Here is a 14,130-nt window from a genome sequence, read left to right as displayed (position 1 = left end):
TAAAAAATGAGGAGTACAGAACAGAAAACAGGACTTCATAGGTGGGGAACAAGTTATGATTAATTTAAAAAGCTTAACATTATGGATGGTAAAATCAGTATGATTGGTTATACAGCTGAAGTGTGTGAGACAATATGATTGGCTGGAAATTGGGGATGAGGGGCTAGCAACAACTCTCTCCTTCCCTCCTGTGACTAAGGAATGCTCATTGTTTGAATCCACCTGCAAGTTTAGAGATAGAGGATCAGACTTTTTTGGATAACAAATCAGACATCCTTGACAAAAGAATAGAACACTGATTAACAAGAGAACTGGATTCTAAACTTAACTCATAGAGGCCAGCTGAACTCTAAACTAAGTTCAGAGACAAAGAACCTTGACTTAAGTCTGGACAAAATCAATTAATTGCAAATAGGATCAATAAAAAATGATACAGAATCAGTCTAATTATTTCATATCTCCATCCTTTTCTGCACTCCCCTTCCCATGTCCTACTCGAATTCTTTCCAGCTATGCCCTCTGGAATTCTGGTTCCACAATGAACAAACTTCCCTTCATTCTGGACTTCTCTGTCTTCCTCCTTCCTGCTGCTTTCACTCACAGAGAGTTGGCTTCTCCCAGATGACGTTACATCCATGGCTGTGCAGTCTGTCCTTGGATGCACCTTCTCTCTTATTCCCTTCATGTTCTTAGAAGGGGAATCAGAATACTCTTTACTCTATATTACCACTTCCAAATTCTCTTTCTGCCACCATCACTCCGAACCTTTCCTCTGTCAGAGTTCACTGCATTACAGTTGTTACCCTGTACAGATTAGAGTAGTTCCTGCCTCTGGGTCATCCTCCCTTCCTCAAAGGAGCTCAAAATCGATCTCTCTTTTCCATCCTTCCAAACTCTTGACCTTATCCTAGTGGATTTCAACATACATGTTGATGCACGCTCCAGCACCCTAATTTCCAAATCCTCTATGCCATTGGTATAAAATTCAAATAGAGCCAGGAACTAAACCATACGTAAGGGTCCCTGAATGAATGAACAACAGCAGAGGCAACTCTGTGGCTCAGTGAATAGAGCACTGGGCCTGGAATCAGAAAGACCTGAGTTCAAATCTGGCCTCAGATACTTACTAGTTGTGTGACCCTGGGCAAGTCACTTAATCTCTGTTTGCCTTAATCCACTGGAGAAGGAAATGGCAAACCACTCTAGTGTCTTTGCCAAGAAAACCCAGAAAGGGATCATGGAGAGATGGGCATGACTGAAAGGCCACATATTAACTTTAAAAACAAATTAACATTATCCATATTTTATTGTGTTTTTATTTATTTTGTTAAACATTTCCCAATTACATTTTAATCTGATTATATTGTGGACTGCAATATTGGCCCAGGACCTTATACGAGACACATCAGCTCTGTGTGACCTGAACCATGCAAGTATGTTCACACACTGGACCTAAACACTATTCACAAGTATTCCTGATCAAACACTCTGGTATTCCTCTATCTCAGTAGTCAGCAAACTGGCCAGGTCATAATCTGCCAATACCTACCTATGTGACCATAACCTTCTATCATTCCATTTCTCCCTATGTCTGAATCTTCCTAAACCTGTTTATCATCATCAGGACTTCAATTGTACGTGTACAATCATATTAAACATATTTCCATATTAGTCATGTTGTGAAAGAAGAATCAGAACAAAAGGGGAATACCACGAGAAAGAAAAAAAGAGCAAATAGTATGCTTCGATCTGCATTCAGACTCCAGAGTTCTTTCTCTGGATCTGGATAGCATTTTCCATCTTGAGTCATTGTCTTAGGTAACTGTATTGCTGAGAAGAGCTAAGTCTATGAGAGCTTCAACTCCACTGTTAACCAATTCTGATTCATTCTGTCCCTTAAGTTCAAACCTCTTCCTCCCTTATTCTACTGCTGCTCTGCCCTTGCCAAACCAGAACCCTGGATCACTTCTACAGTCTGCCTCTTCTGAAACTACTCATATGCTGCTAAATGAAATCAAACAACTGAGCCAACTGAATTCACTACAAACTTTATTTTAGTTCAATCAGACCCTCATTGTAGACGGTAAATCCTTTTAAACCTTCTCTACTGATTCCTTATCCCATTTCCCATAAAAGCTTCTCCTCTTCTCTTTAAATCTCCACAGCTCCTTCCCAGACATCTCAGCTGAAAACCTCACCTCTTATTTTATTGGGAAAATTGAAGTCATTCACTATGAGCTGCTGCTTTTCCCTTTATCGTTTTCTCAAACCTTTATTATCATCCCGTACTTTTTTCCTTTGATTATGAGGTGACCCTCCTTGCCAAGACCAAGCTCTCTTCAGTACCTTTGATCTCCTCCTGTTTTCACCAGCAGGTGACCTCTCAATGCCATTCTCTTTCTAAAATTCAGTCTCTCCCTACCTATGTGCTCTTCTCTGTTTCAGGAATGTCCACTCCTCTGTTTTTAACACATAGGCACATAGACACACACACACACACACACACACACACACACCCCTTCTAATAGATCCTAGTTATCCTGAAGCTGTCCTCCTAAATCATTCCTTCCCTTCTCATGAAATTTTATGAAAAGCTGTCTACACTCATTTCCACTTCTCTTCTCCCACATTCTTCGTCCCCTTATAAGCATCCTCCCTCCAACATTACCAGTGATCTCTTAGTTGCTTACACCGATGGTCTTTTTTAATCTTCATCCTCATTTTTTTCTTCACTTCATTTACCACTGTCGAACATCATCTCTTTCTAACTATCCTTTCCTCTCTGGGTGTATATGATACTCCTCTCTCTCAGTTCTCCATCTACCTAACCATTCCTACCCAGTCTCATTTACTGGATCATTATCTATTTCATGGCTGTAAACTGTGGGTGTGTCCCCAAACAGTCCTGGGCCAACTTCTCCTTTTCCTTCTCAACTCTCATAGTGCTCTCCTCAGCTTCTGTAGGTTTAGTTGTCTCTATGCAGGTGGCACCCATATCTATATTGCTAATGTTAGTTTCTCTTCTGCTCCATTCATGAATTACAGAATCATAGAATTTGAGAGTTAGAAGGGAAATCAACAGCCATCTAGAGCAGGTATCAGGAAAGTTCACAGCCTATCGGGCATATCTGGCGCAATGCCTGGTTTTGTATGGCACAAGAGCTAAGAATGTTTTTAATGTAGAAACTATTCTCAGCTAGCAGGGCATACAAAAACAGGCAGCATTCAGATTTGGCCACTGGGCCATAGTTGTTTTGCCAAGCCCTGACCTAGACCATCCGATAGCGGGAAGGAATCTCCACTAAAATATAACCAACAAGTGGTTGTTATGCTATGCAACCTCTGCTTGAATATATTTAAGGTGGGGGAACTCACTATTTATCAAAGAAGCCCAATCGATTTCTGTACTGGTCTGTTGGCAATTTTCTTCTTGACATAAAATCTACATTTCCCCCTTTGTAATTTATGCCCATTTTCCCTAATTCTTCCTTCTGGAGACAAATAGAATAAATGTAATCCTTCTTCCACAGGTCAGCCCTTTATAAACATGAACACAGCTATCATGTCCCTGAGTATTCTCTTCTTCACCCAGTCTTCATATGATATGGACCCCAGGCCCTTTTACCGTTTTTCTTGCTCTCCTCTGGACCTTCTTTATCTCCAGAGAGTTCTTCTTGAATTCTCTGATCCATTTGACCATGGGTCCTTCTTAAGCTAGAATTGAATGCCGTCCTGCAGATAAGTCCTGATAAAGGCCGAGTACAGTGGGACATATTCCCTTTGGAGAACATACATTTCAAAGTTATGTTCAAAGATATTAATACCAAGTAGATGGTTGAACAAAGGCATCTCTCGTTAGAAATTTTAAGGAATAAATAGTGGACATTGACAGCTGAAATATCTAAGGTTTTTTTAAAAAATCACTTAAAACCTTTAACAGAATTTTTCGCACGCATTTAATATTGAATTTAAGTAACATTTTATTGCTTGTTGGGCCAGAGCAGAAGAGGAGACACCCAGAAGCAGTGACCCAGCTGAACATAAGGACTTTAGCAGAAATGGACAATGTACAAGTGAAATCATTGATCTGGGAACAGTTTCATACAGTTTTTAAAGTTAAAAGTGTAAGTAACATGACATCTGAATAGGGCTCTAGCTCAAGAACAAAAATAGAAAGGAAAATAAAAGCAGGTGTGGATGGAAGCAGGGAAAAAAATGATCCAGACACAATTATGAAATGATCATAGGGAAAGTGATCAAAAAGGGAACCATAGCACAAAAAATAATAGAAGATTCTGTGTATGGAGCCAAGTGAGGGGATGGGCAGTGGGTGGTGGGTTGGGGTTTGGCAATGAAGTCACAGATGACAAAGAAGAACAGAAATGGTAGAGGACAGTTTTCTGAAGGCTGAACTTAGAATGAACAAACTCTTACTATAAAAACATCAAGCCCAAAATGTGTGAAAACATTTTTTCACGTGCAAAATAATGTAGTTTTTCAAATAAAAGTTTCATATGTTATCCCAGTAAGGTAGTCATTGAAAATAGAAGCAAACACATTTATCTCAGAACCGGGACTGTGAGGGAAGAGAAATTATGGAAAGTAGTATTCATTCAATGGTAATAGGTTTTTCAAAAAAATTGAAACAGTTATTTAAGCACAACTTCAGAATTGACCTCATAAGTTGGCCAGAATGGTTTTCTTTGAACTGTTATGATGGAATTTCCCAGTTGGTAAAGAATTCATCAGATTTCTGCAAGAGTATTTTATACCTTAGAAGAATAGTTGATTCTCAGTGTTCTTCACTATAGACCATCTGTGGCAATATAGTTACCACATCTTTTTAATAAGCTACTTTAATCATGTAAAAATTAATGTAGGATCACCAACATTTTCTAGAAAAAAGTATCCAATTCAAAGAATGTAACTATATTTTACCTCTTAAATTGCTAAAAGATGGAACTGATTGGACCAAACACCCATTTTTTTCAGTCCTGGTCTTCTGCAACATGGCATAGCATCTCTAAAGTCAGAGAACTTGGTTCCAGTTGCAACCTCAGATACTGTCTATCTGTCTGACCTCAGGAGAATCAATTAATTTCTGTAGGCCTCAAATACTTTAAGCCAACAAGCATTTCTTAAGCACTTACTATGGACCAGGTACTTCATAAATGGTTACTAAATTGAATTGATTTGAAAGCTCCTGAGGCAGGCTGAAGGATTGGAGTAGGGTCAGGCCTTATTTGGTGTTATTCCCTTGGTGGTCTGGTTGCTACTTCCATACTACAATTCTGGGTGGGTGTCTGGGACCAGGCTTGTCACTCTGTTTGAAGCCTGTGGCTTCTGTCTCTCTCTGCTGATAGATAGCCCAATGTGGTTGCTGGCCTCAGCCTCATCTTTGCCCCTTTCCTTACACAATTCTCAAATGGGAACTGGCTTCAACTGCATCTCCATTCTTCTGCTGAGCTTACAGATAAACAGGCCCTGTCCTGCCCCTGTTTCCCTGGACAGTGGTTTACCAGGGTGTGGCTCTATCCCCTGCAGTGACAATGTAGGCCAGAGCCAAGATCCCATTGGTCCCAGATCCCATTTACCATAATTCTCACTCTCGTCTATCCCCATGGCACCGCTCCAAGTTCCCCGATGACATCTGGCTCAACTTTTTTGTGCAGAACTGGTCTGAATAGCAAAACTTACTGTTATCATTGACAATTCCCTTATTTAGCTCCCCTATAACTATTGATGCATTTTAACTGCAATGTTCCCAAGATCAGGAAGCGTGTGAGCTGATAAATAAAGAAGTTTACTTCTCTACTTTATAAATAAGCCAAAATTATATGAGATGTATTATGTGTGCATTTGTGTTCAGAGTAGACTTGCTGGTTTAATAGCAACTTTAAGAGTAAGATTAAAGGTGCTAATATTTCTCAAACCTGTACCAGGTCATGGTGGTGAGTGTGTTGACTCTCAGTTTGTTATCAAAGAAGGTCTCCATTGAGTGTTTTTTAGATCTCTTTAGAACAGAGATATAAATTGATTTTGATTTGTTTAATTTGTCAAAAGGCAGTCTATATTTTGAGACATGAGAAGCTCTCACAATGAGCAGGTACTGGGGCCTCATCTTCCCCTACAGAGAGGCAGTAGAGAGGTAGAAAAATGAAGAGCTAGAATACATGTAGCCTTTTATTGTTTGCAAAAGTCTTTATCTATAAGATCTCATTTGATCCTCACAATAACTCTTTGAGAGTAGGTGCTATCTGTAATATCTGTATTTTATAGATGAGGAAACTGAGGCTGGAAGGAGTTAAGTGACTTGATGAGGGTCATATAGCTAATAAGTTTCTGAGGCAAGATTTTCACTTAGGCCTTCTTGACTGCAGGTTGAGTGTTCTACCCACAGTGCTACCTGGTTGCTTAGCTGGTAGAAAGAAGACTCATTTGGAATCTGAGGATTCCTTGCAACTCCCGTCTTTGCTTCATTGGGTCCGTGTTACTTTGACAAGTCTTTTCCTATTTCTAGGTCTGTTTTCTCCTCATTAAAATGAGTTGGTTGGACCAGATTATCATTAAACTCTGTTCCGACTCTAAGGCCAGCAAACTACAGTAAAACGAGTAGATTGTACCGAAAGGAGCCAATTATGGCTAAAATTATTTCATGATGTGTCAAGGTTGCCTGCTATAAATAGCAATGTCAATATGGGCAAAGGGCTGGAAACTCGAATGCCATTTTTGTCCAAAATGTTTGACATTTCACATTAGGAGTCATATAAAAGGAAAATTGTATGGTATGAGGAAAATATGTACTTGGGGAGTCTTGGTGGAGAAAAGGCAACATTTGGAAGAAAAATTTTCCGTCTCATTTCCTCAGCTGTCTCATTCACATAAAAGGGATTCTCCTGTCTTCCCAATCAGAATCCTTCCTTATTTAAAAAGAGATAGAAAGGCTAACCCAAACCAAAGGTATATAGAGAACAGAAAGTGGCATCTTTCTGAAGTCCTTCTTTCCCCGATTCCATTCATGCAGGCACAATCCTATGATGACATTTCCAGTGTGTTTCCTTTGGATGTCATAGATGACAGATCTTCCAGGCAGAGCTATTTTTAGGACTGGAATCTCATGTATGAATTTCCCACTCGTATGCGAGGTACAACCATGTGCCACATTCTGAAGCCTGAAAAGATCTGAGGGTCAAATGTAAAAGTGTTTGTATGCGTAATTTCTTGCTGTTTGATGTGGCTGGAGGTAGGAGTCAGTTGTGTATTGTTGAACCACTGTGATTCCACAATGAAGTGAGAATTCCTGTCTAATAAGCTAACAGGTGGGTTCAGGTCAAGATAAATTATAATGCAGCTTTTAAATCTGAGTGGTCATATTCAGGTCTCATAACTATATTTGGAGTGGGCGTTTCCATATAATTTTCAGAGCTGGGGAATGGTTGAGTGGGGTTTGAAAGTCTGCCATTTTAAATCCTGTGGAGTTGGTTGGGACTGGGTCTACATTCATTTTGGCCAAGAGATAATTTTTAAAAACAAATTTTCCTCAACATTAATAAAACCCCAAAGGTGGAAGGGAAAATGCCCATTTATTAGTGTCTCTAGACAGTGACTTACAGAGTCGAGTATTAAATGTGGCTCCTTTAAGGCATGAGTCAGAATGGATTTTTATATTTGGCATCTTTTGTAAGTCAAGACAGTTTATAATTATATTTCCATATTAAAATATTTTATATAAGAATGAGTACAGCTTATGTTTTGATACTAACTGCAATCAATCAATCAATAAGCCTCTTATTAAAAGGCCTGCCATGCATCTAACACTGTGCTAGATAGAATGTTACAGGATTTCCCCAATTAAAAGTTAAAACTATACATTTAATTTTTTATTTATCTAAATCTACCAAATATTAAATGATATATTTATATAAAATATATTTAAAATAAATATTATATTAACATACAAATTATGTTGTGTAATAATATATAATTCATTATTGTTATTAAATTTATAAGTAGATAGATGCAACATAAGGAGAAAGAACCAGTATCTATCTATCTGGCCTCCTTATTTCTCCCAGGTAGGAAAGAAGAGAGAAAATTTACGTGACTTTTCCCACTTTGATCAGCGTAGGAGTTTTGACCTATTCAGTTTCTGACCTGGACTGGTTCAACACTCCTTAGGGAACCTGGTAGCTACCTGCTCCTGAGAGTTTACCACATTAATGCTGAAACGTAGTGCATACACCCGATTGGCTTAGCCCACTACAACTCACAATTCCTGAGCTCCAGAGATTCAGCCACAGCCTTCCTGGTAGCAGGTGTGCACTACCACATTTGGCCGGTGATAATATTTTTAAAGAACTTTGTAAACCTTAAAACGCCATATGTGCGATAATAATAATAATAATTATTATTATCATATTTCATTACTCTGATATACCAGAATCTTTCTTCCAAAGAATCATCTGAAAGGAAGGAAGACCTCCTTCTTCCTTCCTTTCAGATGATTCTTTGGAAGAAATATTTCAGTTTAGATGGTAGACATTATAGACATATAAATATTGATATGAACTATAGTATTGCTGGATTGCTGCTAAGTATTACTGAGCGAGATTAATATTTGATTAATTTTTCAAACCATTACCATTCATCTATATTTTCTTATTACCCTTAAAGTAGATATTTTCAACATATATTGGGGTATTTGTAAATGAAGCTTTAGGAACTTGTAAAAAGGTAGAATTTTAAAAAAGGTGTTTTTTGAAAGAAAACATTAGAAGCCATTATGGGTAAATTCAAATGCTTGATTTTTTTTTTGAATTTTTCCATAGGCCCTGAGTGGGAGGGCTTTGATGACCTCAGTACCAGTTATGATCACCTTGAACAACAGCTGAATGAGACGATGAGGCGGCGAAGGCATGCGGGAGATGATGATCACAACATTGAAGTGCTCTTAGGCGTGGATGATTCTGTAGTCCGCTTCCACGGCAAAGAACACGTCCAAAACTACCTCCTGACCCTCATGAACATCGTGAGTATCCTTTCCTTTTCCAGCTCATTCTGGATGTTGAGCCTTGTCCTCTCATTGTCTTTGCCACCCTTGTTACCAACTCTGTGTGAATTCTTGCCTTTTATTGAAATCTGACTACTTGAAGCCTGACATAGCAAAATGAAATGAGAAGATGCAAGAGAGTTTTTAATAGGTTTCCCAGCAGTGAAGGTTTGAAGACAGGAGATGACATTTCTTCAATGGCATGGAAAGCAATGCCTGAATTCGAAAGGAGGTATCTTGAATCAGGGCAGGAAATGGGATTTTTCTTTCATCCTGGTGAAGAGACTTGACCTCCTCAATTTTTGTCTATCTGCCATGAATGCTAGCTTACATGATAAATCATTTTTTTCCTACCCCAATATTTGCTTACCAAGGTGATAAAAAAGTAAAATATTTGCACAGCGATAACAAGAGTTCACATTTATAACGTGCTTTAAGGTTTGAAAAGTTCTTTGCATAAGTTTTCTCATTTGATCCTCAAAATAATCCTGGAAGGTGGGTGCTCTTACTACCCCCATTTTACAGATAAGGAAACTGAGGCTTAGAGAGGCTAACCTTAGGTTATGCTTAGGATCATAGAGCTGGTAAGTCAGTCAGGATTTGAACCAGTTTCCAGTGATTAATTGCTAAATCCAATGGCTTTTTTTTTCTCAGCCCTCCTCCTTCCTGAAGCTTTTGAAGCTAAGCATTCTCTATTCCTAGATGAGGGGTTCATTGCTTGGGGTCCTTAAAGGGACCATGAATAGATTTCGGGGGGTCTATGAACTTGGATGAGAAAAACTTATCTTGATTTTTATTGACTTTTGTCTTTCATTGTAATCTTTTTATTTTATTTTATTCTCTTAACATTATTTTGAAGAGGGGTCCATAGACTTCACCAGACACTAAAGGAGATCTAAGACAGAAAAAAAGGTTAGGGACCCCTGTTCCAGACAGATACCCTTTTCTCTCTGGGTCATGGTTGCATTGATCTCTATTGGTTCTTCAACTTACATGGCTCCTTTTTGGCTTCTTATCCATATATCACCTCCCAACTGGGTATACTCTAGGGCTGTGTCTTGGGGCCATTATATTCTCTCTATATATCCTCTTGGTTATCCTATGGATTCACTTATCCTTTCTATACAGATGACTCCCATATCTCTATATCTAGCCCATGTCTCCTCTTAGCTCTAGTCCCATATCGCCTTTTTTTTTTTTTGGAGGGGGGTGATATTTCAAACTAGACTTCTCATATATCTCCAACTCATCATGTTCAGAACATAGCTCACTGGCTTCTTCCACTCCTCTTCCCAATTTTACTCTTTCTGCCCTTTCAATCTTCCCAAGTTAACAGTCTCAAAATCATCTATAAGTCATACAGAATGTAAAGTGCTGGGATTAGAATTGGGAAGACCTTTTTTGAAACCTGCTTTGGACATATATCAGCTATGTGACCCTTGGTAAGTCTCAACTCTCTGGGCCTCAGTTTCCTTTTCTGAATAATAAGATGACTAGACCCAATATCCTCTAAGGTTTCTTCAAGCTCTAAATATATGATCCAATGACTCTTGTTCCTAAGCCCATGGGGCCATATCTAATCAGTTGCTAAGGCTTGTTGATTGTATCTTCACATCTCTTGTGTCTTTCCCTTCTCTTTACTGACATGGCTACCATCCCACCAGACCACACATGGGCTATTGTAATAGCCACCTATTGATTTGCTTACCTCAAGACTCTCCCCTCTCAAATGCCACCTCCAAATGTCCAAAATGAAATGCTTAAAAACCAAGTCTGATTAGGTCATTTCCCTACTTTAAAAAGCTCTGGTGCCCTTCTATTGCCTCTAAATTAAAATACAAACTCTTCCATTATCACTTAAAGGCCTTTACGAGCTGGCTCTGGCTTGCTTCTCTAAGCTTATTCTATGTCACTTCCCTTCTTATTTTCTAAGTTTCTAGCCAGATCATCCTATTTGCTGTTTCTTGTCCATCTCTCATCTCCATGCTTTTGGCCAGGCTGTTCTCCCTACCTGGAACATATATCCCTAGCTTTCTTCAAAGCTCAGCTTTATTATCACCTCCTACATGAAATCTTTCCTAATCCCCCCTGTGGTAGGAATTGTACCTTTTTTTGCACAGGCAATAAGTGAGATATTGGGGACCATCATTAAAGAGAAACACCAGTTGGCTATGCAAATGTGTCTTCTCCAGGTTAGATCACATCCAGGTCTCTACTACAATGAGAGCTTCTTCATCATCCTTTCCCATGTACCCCTTTTACTTTCCATTTCTTTTCTTTGGCAGCCTCACTCATTTCTTTATAGCTTGGTTATTGTATATAGATTGTGCTGCCCTATCAAAAGCACAGGGCCATTTGCCCTTTTTGCTGCCTAAAGTATAAAGAGATTTGGCCTAGAGGGGAGATTATGCAGAGGTTATATCTGAGTTTAACAGCTATTCGGGTTATATCTGAATTCTTGACCTAACTTAACTAGTTGCCATGGCAACTGTGGAGGTAGAAAAAAGTTGGGTTTTATAACTCCTGAACTTTAATAGTTGTATACTTTTTATTTATTAGTAATTTATTAGTAAAAGTATACTTTTATTTATTAGTAATTAGTAATTAGTATTTTATTTATTAGTTATTTTTATTACCTTTTGTACTCTATGAGTGCTTCATTACATTTTAAACCCCAAGCCTAAGTGATAGACTAGCCCATAATACCCTTAAGTAATAGTGCCCCCCCTCCATAATTTATTTTTTTTTTTTTTGCTTTTTACTGAGGCAATCAGGGTTAAATGACTTGCCCAGGGTCACACAGCTAGTAAGTGTCAAGTGTCTGAGGCCGGATTTGAACTCAGGTCCTCCTGACTTTCTAAGGCCAGAGCTTTATCCACTGCACCGCCTAGCTGCCCCTATAATTTCTTTATATTTTCCTTGTTTATACTTTGTATTTACTTAGCTCACAAGCCCCCACTGGTGTGCTTTCCCTTAACAATCATACAGTAGGGTCAACTCCTTAGCAAAAGGCATTTACTTAAATGACATTGTAAGACTTTCCCACAAATACACTCAGAATCCAGGATGGGGAAGGGGAAGGAATGAACACGGACCTGTCAAACAGTAATAGTTTAGTGCACATGTAGAGGACACACGTGGCCAACGCAATCCTGGAGACAAAGCAGAACTGCTCAATTCTGATTTGGCTTCTCTTTTCTCTGATAAGAAGAATGACCTTTGGACTGGAAATGATGGAATAAAAATGACTCATAGGGTGCTGATGCCCAAGGTGAGTTAAGGAGATAGTAAGAAAGCCCATAGCTATCCTTAACGAATTCAATTCATTTGGCCCCAACAGACTGTGTGTCTTACATATCCACGGGGTCAGTGTTGTGCCAGATGTCATGGAGAGCAGGAAAGTACTTCTGCAGGACTTGTTGTTATTCAGTTGTGTCCAAGTCTACATGTCCCATGGACTTTTTATCCATGAAGTTTTTTTGGCAAAGCTACTGGAGTGGTTTTCCAGTATGCCCCCATTTTATAGATTAGGAACTGAGGCAAATGGGATCAAGTGATTTTCCCAGGGTCATACAGTCTAGAAATGAACTCAGGAAGATGAATCTTTCTGACTCCAGGCCCAGTGCTCTATCTGCTGCACCAGCTATCATTACTAAATGGTTTATTAGTCAAAACTTAACAAGTTGTCAAGCTTTTCCATTGTGCTGTGTTGAGTACATCCATCTCATGAAGCGTCCTCTTGCAACGGTGGAGGTGTTTGTCAAGGACTCACCTAAGATAGATTGTGAGCCAGGACAAAAGAAAGGATTGAGTAGGGTAGACGGAGAGAGGTGAATGATGCCCATATTTTCTCATCAAATACTCTGGTGTTATAACAGCTGCTAGTCAACTAGTATTTATTAAGCACTTACTATGTGTCAGACACTGCAATAAAAATACCACTGCAAAGAAAAATTTTTTTTAAAAAATCCCTGATCACCTCTAACATTGGATTCCATCTGGGATCTGTACCACAGTGCTGGTGTCAGCTGCCACAATTACGAACAATGGCATCTAGGATGTCCTTAAAGCTACAGGGAGCACTTGGTGTGTTACCCATCATTCTCCACCTTCCTCCTAGCTCCCAGCCTTGTAGTGAATAGTAGGTCTAGAAGAGGAAGTGTTTGAACCTCAAAGGAAGAGAGGAGAAAGAACCAGCATCTTCTCCACTCCTCCTACCTGTTGGATTGGTCAAGGCTCTGTCCTCCCAAGCATTCTAGTGCCCACTGAGAAAAAAGACGCTCACCACCATTCTCCTTCATGGGGCTTGGGCCATACTGGGCAGTGAGAAATAGCTACAGTCAAAGACCTCACTCCCAAAGAGAAGAGATTCTTCAGCACCCGTTTCTTGACTTGCGCTCTTCAAATCCCTGTTGTTTTCTTCTGGGCCCAGGGTAGGAATAACAATATTTCAAACGCCGAGGCCAGATAAAGCTAACGTCCAAACTTTAGATAGTATCTACACCATGGAAAAACAATAAACAAATTCATGGTTTGGTGAATCATCGCTGTATTGAACCATCTGTTTGGAAGGATAGGGATTTGTAAGGGGAAGCCAAATATTATGATTTGATTACAGTTGTTAGTGCTGAGAAAAAAAAATTAGCAAAGCCTTTCCTTTGAAACTAAATAGACTTGAGGAAATTCAAACACATTTTCATTTACTTATAGGATAATGAAAGCTTTTGTACCTGAAACCGATGGTTCGTCTTGACAGCAAAAGTTTAAACAGCACTCTAATAATTAATTTTCTAATTGTTCTTGCTCAGTGTGGAAATTAGCTGGTATGTTAACACGCATTCCCATGCCCTCGTGAATGGATGTCTTACTCTCCCTGATGAGTTTCTGTGGAAATTATTTAAATGCGAGGTCACTTTCCTTTTTCATTCATTCTGCTTCTGGGTTTTCTCTGTTGCCAGCCAGAAATCAATAAATCAAAAATCATTGTTTGAGCATGCAATATATGTTAAGCTTGGCTAGGTTCTTTTATTGAACATCTCCTCGTCTTGGAAAGTTTGGACTCTTTGAGTGATTGTGAAAAG

The 14,130-nt window shown here is 39.1% G+C and overlaps 1 protein-coding gene across 1 annotated transcript in view; it reads left to right on the top strand.

Annotated features, from left to right (window-relative positions):
* The window catches only part of ADAMTS3 (ADAM metallopeptidase with thrombospondin type 1 motif 3), a 298,704-nt gene that overhangs the window by 203,974 nt on the left and 80,600 nt on the right, over positions 1-14,130 (top strand). Inside the window, exon 5 of the mRNA XM_020988493.2 lies at positions 8,829-9,028. Within this exon, the coding sequence (XP_020844152.1) occupies positions 8,829-9,028 (200 nt within the window). The remainder of the gene's footprint in view (positions 1-8,828; positions 9,029-14,130) is intronic.

This window comes from Phascolarctos cinereus, unplaced genomic scaffold (genome assembly GCF_003287225.1).
Source record: "Phascolarctos cinereus isolate Bilbo 61053 unplaced genomic scaffold, phaCin_HiC Scaffold_9;HRSCAF=440, whole genome shotgun sequence".
NCBI lineage: Eukaryota > Metazoa > Chordata > Mammalia > Diprotodontia > Phascolarctidae > Phascolarctos > Phascolarctos cinereus.
Note: the sequence above shows the minus strand (reverse complement) of the source record. Positions and strands in the feature narration are given on the sequence as shown.